The following is an 8,411-nucleotide window of genomic DNA, read 5'->3' as shown; positions in this document are numbered from 1 at the left end:
ACTCACTCACTACCAGCAGCATAACTAGGTGGGGCAAGCGGGGCAACAGCTCTGGGTGCTGAAAAAGACAGGGCACATGGATGGCCACCATCACCAGCCATTGGCTCAGATGGCCACCCCAACTGCAGCTGCTGCCCAGATCACAAAATGTCCCACTTATATTTCTGCTTACTACACCCTGAAGCATTAAATGAAATGACAGCTTCTTAAACCAGCATTTCTAGGTTGTGCATAGACCTCCCAGGTCAATACAATAATTAAAGAAAACCGCTTATTACTGCAAAACGTTCACATCTTGTATATTTGCCACCTTGAAATGGCCTGTTTCTATGGAGAAAAGAGCCCATCCCACCCCCAAAAGACAGCTTTCAAATTCCACCCCCAAAATTTATATCTGAGTTTTTACATTTTCAATGAATGCCCAAGTTAAAGCGCGATGGAAAGAACCCACGTGTACAACATTCCCGTGCTGTGGATTTATAACAACTTTTATTAATATATTATGCTACAAAAATATTTTGACAAAATAACATTAGAAAGCATCTTCTTTTTTTTTTTTTTCATTACACTCTTCAAAACAGGTCATAAAAGCATGGGGTGGAACGGGGAGCGGGCAGGGGGGGGACTTAGAAATACTTAAAATACATTTGAACTGGGAGCTGACCATTTGAACTGGGACCCGACCATTTGAGTTGGGAATTGACCATTTGAATCGGGAACTGACGAACGTGCAATTGGCACGCTGATGTGATGCTGCAGCTAGAAGGAGTGTCATTCCTCCACAAAAACAGTGCAATCAAACAGGTGGGAAGGAGTTTCCCAAGATTAAGGCACCGGCTTAAAAACTAGTCTCTAGGATTTTTGCACTGGTATAAATCAAAAGAGAATTTCGGTGGGCTTGTGGTCTCATGCGGCTGGTTTTCTCCAACTTAGTCAAACCAGGTGAACTTGAAGATGGGCAGTGTTTGGCCTGGCGATCTCTTCAGAGGTGCAAATCAAGCCTATGCAGGTTTGGACCCAATATTGAATTACCTTATTTCCTAGAATTACCTTAGTCAGCAGCACTTTAGGGCAATGATTAAATTTAGGGTGGCTGATTAAAAAAAAACAGTGTTTGGCCTGGCGATCTCTTCAGAGGTGCAAATCAAGCCTATGCAGGTTTGGACCCAATATTGAATTACCTTATTTCCTAGAATTACCTTAGTCAGCAGCACTTTAGGGCAATGACATGTAGCTGATTAAAAAAAACCCAAAAAACCTCAATCTTGGCACTTTGGTTTCTCTGATATAAATATTCTGTGAAAAAGTCCTTCCCACATGGGGGCTGGTTGGTAATAAATTGCCTGAGCACATTATTGCATTAAAGATGGTTTGAACTATCTCGCTTTCCTTGCCAACTGCCTATCAAAGAAGGGAGATAAATATACTCCACTGAGCCTTGGATTTCCCTCAGTTACCTCTGAGTTTGGAGGAAGGTGGAGGGAGTTCAAGACCAAGGGTTTTTGATTATTAATCAAATTCAGCAATTACTACCAGTAGAGGTATAGGAAGACAATGTATTATTCAAACACCCGAGTAGGTACATTGGCAAAACATGCCATTCACACAATGTAATGCGTCTCCTGGCAATCTCCACGTTAGACGTGCTCTCCAGATGGCAACACACTTCAGGATAAGGTCTGTAGGTGAACAGTGGCAAGCAAAGCACGGACACAAAAGAGTTCGAATAGACTCTTTTGTTTGCAATGCTGCATTTTTTTTTCCTCGCAGTCTTGATAGTTAACTAGCATGAGTTTACTGCATTAGATAGAGGATCAACTCTATTAGGATTGATTTTAGCTTAGAGTTCTGCTGTGAGACTGAATCACATGAGTTTTCAAAGTTGGATCTAACAATACCAAAATCATGGTCCTCGTTAGAAGCAATTTCATGAAATATCTGTGGGGTTTTCCCCCAGGTAAACAGTGCAGCCAACAGTTGCAATTTTACTGCGGCTCTTGTGGTAGTGGCTGTTTTTCTTAAAGCGTCAACTCCTGGAGTCATGTGATTACACATAACTCTCAGCTTTTGCTAAGGAAAAAAAAAATCTCAATTTTATCTCTTGTGGTTGCTGTGGGATGCCTAAAAATCCAAACCTTAAAAGCTCAAAACCCAAAAGGAAAATAAAAGTCCAGTGCAGCTGGTAGTGCATGACTCTTCTTATAATGCACACAGCATGCATCTGAATTTTATAGACGCTCTCCAAACAAATGCAGAAAATAATCATGACATTAACATGGCCCACTTGAATACAGGACTTTCAGAAGCACAGTTTTGTGCTATCCAGTGTATTTTTATTAGTACTGGGTTAGCACAGTTAATTACTATGTATTCCATATTGTCTAGAGTCCAGTACAGTGGGGTCTTATTTTATAGTCCCTTATGTATTTGCTGCTCTGTTTTACAAACACTTGATTGAAAGCAGTTAGTTGGAAAGATATCTGTGGACTGTGGCATAAAGGGAATATTACCCGATTAGAGAACTGTGTTAAAGCTGTTGATGTAGAGGTGCCTCAGTTAGGGTCCGTGGAAAACTCATTGATTATACAGTATTGGCCCTTCCCCATTTCTGGCTGCTAGAAAGCCTTAAAGCAGCTACATCTGCACTAAATCCTTTGCTAATATTATGTTTCCAGAGGAGAAACTTGTTACAGAGATTTCATAAGATTGTGCATAGCAGGGCAGATGGCTTATATATATATGTTGCTTTTGGAACAGCGGCTCAGAGATCTTTTCTTGCTACTACAGTGAACTTCCAATTTGACTGTGTGTGCGCAATATTTTGACAACCAATAAATTACTATATATAGAGATATCTAGATCTAGATATCTATATATACCCTCACGTAGAGGTCAAAGTAGGAAATAATTGTGCTTTATTGAATAAAGTCAGGAGAGGCAGGTTCTTTCTTGAGCCCCCCACTAACATCCGACTGTATAATGCAAGACAGGCTACTGCATCTCTTGTTCCCCCTCTACCTCTGTCTTGCCTATTTGGTTTTAATTTCTCGGAGGCAGGGATTATCTCTAACTGTGCTGTACAGAGCAAAACAGGCGTCTCATCTCTAGATGCTGCCATATTTCAATGGTAATAATCCCGGGCTTTGTTCTGTGTCATATACCATCATCTCAAGAAAACCTGCATGTTACCTGTGGTATGGGGTCATTGAGTATGAGGTCATTTATTCGGAAATGAGTTCAAAGCTCTCAGTTAAAAGATCCAGGTCACTGTCTGCTGCAGTAGAACCCTCTCCTAGGCAAGTTTATATTGAAGATGAAGGGTTTCTAAGCTGTTATACTCAAATGAAGTCTCTTACAGCGTAAGAGCTCAAATAAAGCTGAAACTAAAGATGCTAAAACATGTTTCCAATATGCGACCCAGTGCAATAAATATCATGCAAGGTGAATGGCTTCCTTCCAAAACCAACATCTCTAACCTTCCGCAAGCCAAAATATACAATGTAAAAGTATGCATGAGACGTGCTTGAAGCTCTCACTGGGGGCAAAGCTCAATGTTTTCCATTTCAAGTTGTAGGCTTTTGTACCATCCCTGGAAAAACAGATCTAGCTCACTAAGCAATGTACCCCCTCACTTCCCTACCATGCACCTAAAATGAATCTTAGCATCCTTCTATCTGAAAGGAAGCAAAGCCTATATAGTCGATTCAGAAAAAAAAAACCTCCCTCTATCATTTATTGCCTTGACATTGCACCAAAGGGTTGATCTTTACCTGGGATGTGATGGGATATGAAACAGAAAAGTCATGCACAACCTGGAGCATCCTAGCTTTGTGGAGCGGGCTCCAAATAAAGGCATTTGCCTTTTACACCCTGACTATTCTTTAACCTGCTGTGTTTTCTTCCGTTAATTGTGATGGGGATGGAACAAATGAACAACCACCTAATTTTGTTAGTATGATTCCCCATACAATTTGCTTACAGATTCCTGTGCAAAGTGCCCCTTCCAATCCTGGAAGGCTAAATATAGAGTGAATGGCTATTAAATTTCCTGTGGAAAACTTGAGCGAAAACCCAAAATTGAAATTATTTTAGCTTCTTTAAAAAAAAAAAAATCTCCTGTTTACAAATTCAGTCTGCCTGCTGTAAAGCAATGGCATTGCTTGATTGATCTTTTTATTGTTTTCCATTTCTGATTTTCTTTGCAACAACAAAACCTTCCAATCAAATTGAATATATTCCACAATTTTCATTTCCACCAAAAAAAAGCATTGATGAACAAAAATCAACTCGCTCTACTAAACGTGCTGCCTTTTAAATTATGGGTGGTGTTCACAATTCTCTGTAACTAGTTTCCGGAGAGTAGCAAGCAGACTGGTTCTCATTGGGCACATGTACACATTCATTAATGCACCATAATTACAGCACATTAAGTTTGGTACCTGTTATCACAGGACTAATTCCAGACTAATTCTACTGCGCATTAGCACGTTTTTTGCCTGCCGCACTAATGCACAGGAGAGTTAGTCTATCGTGCATTTAGCCCACTGAGGACTAGATTGAGGTGAAGTTTCATGCTTCATCTCTTTTCCCTGTATATCACTTTCAAACTCAAAACTAGCCATTTGGCCAGTGAGTGAGATTTTTAGTGGGTATAACTTGGCACAGCTGTATTAAATAAATAGAAATGCTCTGATTTCCACCTCTTGAGAATCTTTCTGTATGTCTTCTTGACCAAAGGGCCCAATCCAAAGTTTAGTGAAGTCAATAGGAGTCTTTTAATAAATCTGAGTGGGTTTTAGATTAGGTCATGATTCAACACGGAGGGACCAGTCATATACATCACAGCAGTAGGAGCATGGCATTACAAAACTGAACTTTAAGCTGCTTCTGCATCCAACCTGCCCAGCCTACACTGTCTAAATGATGGCCAGATGCAACAAGTTCTGTAGACCAGCATGTGATTAAACAGGTACAGCCTGTAGCTAGGTCAGACCCTGCTTTTATCTGCACTGAGGAAAATCAGAAATAGAGTTAGGCTGATACACCATGTCTATAAGAGCTGATACCAACTCTATAGGGGTACCCTAGACTTAAAAGGCACATCTTCAGTCAGTGTGTTCTTACCCCAGGTTTGTTACCAGGCACTGCTAATTAGTCACACCGGAGACAAGGCAGTTTGTTGTTTCTGTATGAAATAAAAGGGTGAGTTAAAGATTTATCTTGAATTGTTAACGTGTGGCAACCCCCTGTGGGCGTGGCTACATGTGCGTTTACACATGCCTAAACTTAATGCACATTTGCCTAATGCACATTAAGGCAGTTTAGGCATGTACACATGCATGCACTAAGGTGCACTAGCACTGTGTTGGAACTGATTTGGGACTAAAGTTAGGACAATGAAAGGTTTGATCACCATTTGCTTTATAACTACTAAAGTTAGTCCCAAGTCACTCGAAATACACAGTGTTAATGCACCTTAATATGTCTACATATGTGTTAAGGCACTTGAACTATTTGCACATCAATTTGATACCTCCTTTTGAGGTATCAAATTTAGGCAAGAATAGCCTAAAATCACCATTTTTAAGGTGCATTAAGGGCACACACATATAGACCTGCACCCTTAATGCACTTTAAATCAGGCTAAAGCGCCTTAAATAGGCACGTGTAGTCGTGCTCTATGTCTCCTTCACTAATATTTTACCTCATGTTACCCAGCTTAAGTTAAGAACACACCTTTTTCCTCGTGGAGATAACCCACAGAAAGCAGGATTTGTCTCAGGTGTATTTAAATTACAGTAAACAGTTTGAAATAAAAGATAAAATAAAAAGGATCAGCCTCAATTGGCCTATGAGAGGGTGGCTGTAAAACTGAAATGACTAAAACACATTCTTTGGGGCTCAATGCTGACTTTTGCAGAGTGTCAGTTCAACGACAGATATAGCAAATATTAATTTATCCATTTCACCATTGCTACTGTTTAATAGGGATGGTATTAACATATAAAACAACAATAAGTTTACCAGTCGAATAAATACACTTCTTTCTTTTTTTTTTTTTATATGAACACATATATTTTACAAAGCCCCATAGCACTATGGGAAATAAAGATCCTTCTACAAAAAGAAGATGTAAGTCAGTGTTACCATAAAGCTTTAGAGTTTTAAAACGTATCTGGGAAAGCAACAATACCAGCTAGAGGCACAACCATTTCCCTTCAGTTAGAAAGTCCAGGTTGAAACTGCTCTTGAAGAAGCCTCCCGTTGGGTCATACATTATCTCTGTTCTCTCCTCTGGCTATTGCACATGAAATGAGGTGCGTCAGGAAGGCCTCAGTAGACTCAGGAGGAAAGAAGCTATTGCTACACAGAAAGAAGCAGTTAGTGATGGCACCAACACACTGCCTGGCGCTGAGCTTTTGGGTTGATGGTGAGAGGGGAGATCTGAACGTGGTCTCTGATCCAGTCGGTTTGAAATCCAAATGGGGGGCTTGACTGTGATGTAACCATTGGTGATCCTGATGTAGGAAGGTAATGTGGTCGTGCTAAAAAGAAAGACAAAGGGAGAAAATTATATGATGTTTGTTTTCCCTGTCCAGGTATTACTGAGCCAGCATCTTCCTAAATTAGTACCAATAACAAGAATAACATCTAGCCCCGATATAATTATTTCCCCTGAAGAGCTCAACATGGTAAATACCTCACCACCTCCTTTGCAGAGGGATAATATGGTCTTTGGTTGCTGCTGGGGGAAACTGAGGCATGCATTGATGCCACTTACCTAAGAGAATCCAGTGAGATCATGAAAGAGATGGAAAGAGAACCTGGAAGCCTTGTCTCTACTCATTTACTCTCATTTATGGCTGCAATCTTAGAGATGTGAGCTTCAATTCAACTGGATACAAGGTATTTTCAATCAAAACAGTCTGAAATACAGTCGATAGAGCTATGACAATGTACGTGGCTCTGGATCTGGGCCAAGAGTTACATGACTGAGATATCATTCAACTTTTATGTTAGAGTTTATTTATGATGTGTTTTTAGGATCTAATTCTGGTCCCAATGGGCATGACTATATGTGGACTCTAATGCGCAATGGCCTAGTCTACTGTGTATTAAAGAGTCATGTCAAAAACAGTGCTAATATGCTGATGCACAGTAGAATTAGTTTACTACACATAAAGCATCACTAAAAAGGCATTTGCTTTAGCTAGTGTGCATTAGGGCAACCTAAAGCACCTTTAGGTAGTACCTTATATTAGAGGTACTAAATTTAATGTGCAGCAGCAAAAACGTGTTAATGAATGTGTAGACATGCCCAATGAAACCTAAAGTAAGAAGTCCCATTCAGAACTAAGTTTGGGGTCTCAGGTTGCAAGCCCCATCCCAGGCAACTTTCCATAGGAACAGACATGCTCTCAATGTCCAACAGTCAAGAAGCCATCCTAAAATCACAGAAAAGTAGCGCTGTAAGAGACCTCAAGAAGCCAGCTAGTCCAACCCCTCTGCTCAGGGAAGGATCATCTCTGCATAAAGCATCTCAACCAAGTGTTGGTGTAATATGAACTTAAACACATCCAGTGATGGAGATGCCACAACATCTCTCAGTAATGTATTTCAGTACTTAATCACCTTTATAATTCAAATTGTCTTAAGATCCAACCTAGATCTCTCTTCTTGCAATTTAAGATCATCATTTTATAACCTGCACCATGTGGACAATGAAAGGTTTGATCACCATCCTCTTTATAACAACCCTTTCTGTATCTCAAGATTGGCGTCAAATCCCCACCTCAGTCTACTCTTCTCCAGAGTGAATAATTGAAATTCTTCCAGCCTTTCCTCATAGGCCATGCTACAGCTTTGGTCAAGCATTGCAAACTATGGGATGTGAATGGTATCTTTTTTATCTTAAAAACAGGACAGTCTTTCGGCAAGCACGGTGAAGAATGACAATGCAATGGGTGTGCCAACAGTTGCACAGACTAGCTGAATTTTTTTTTCCATTTGCAAAGGAGCAAGACAACCCCTGGAGAGGCCAACAGCCAGTGCAGTCCTCTTATATAAACATGCGTGCAAGTATACAAATATATAAATATACGTGCATTTATGTATACAAATATATATAATGTATGCATATATATATATATATGTGCGCGTGTGTGTGTGTGTGTGTCTATATACATACACACACAGATGTATATCTCATAGAAATAGAACTTCTGAAGAAGGAAGAAGAGATTTTTTTAAACATGATGTAGCAAAAAAATGCTCCCCAAATGCAGACAACATAATAAGCTGTGGCCAGATTCCCAGTGGATACAAATCCACATAGCTATTTTGAAATAGAGACATATTGATTTACACCATCTGCCACACTGACTTGATTTGGAGAAATGTCTGTGACTGCA

General features: G+C 40.0%; 1 protein-coding gene across 1 annotated transcript in view; it reads right to left on the bottom strand.

Annotated features, from left to right (window-relative positions):
- Nucleotides 1–5,681: 5,681 nt before the first annotated feature.
- Nucleotides 5,682–8,411, bottom strand: part of TRABD2B (TraB domain containing 2B) — a 398,368-nt gene continuing 395,638 nt past the window's right edge. Inside the window, exon 7 of the mRNA XM_006015748.3 lies at nt 5,682–6,545. Within this exon, the coding sequence (XP_006015810.1) occupies nt 6,323–6,545 (223 nt within the window). The 3' untranslated portion in view covers nt 5,682–6,322. The remainder of the gene's footprint in view (nt 6,546–8,411) is intronic.

Source organism: Alligator sinensis, unplaced genomic scaffold, assembly GCF_000455745.1.
Source record: "Alligator sinensis unplaced genomic scaffold, ASM45574v1 scaffold781_1, whole genome shotgun sequence".
Classification (NCBI taxonomy): domain Eukaryota; kingdom Metazoa; phylum Chordata; order Crocodylia; family Alligatoridae; genus Alligator; species Alligator sinensis.
Note: the sequence above shows the minus strand (reverse complement) of the source record. Positions and strands in the feature narration are given on the sequence as shown.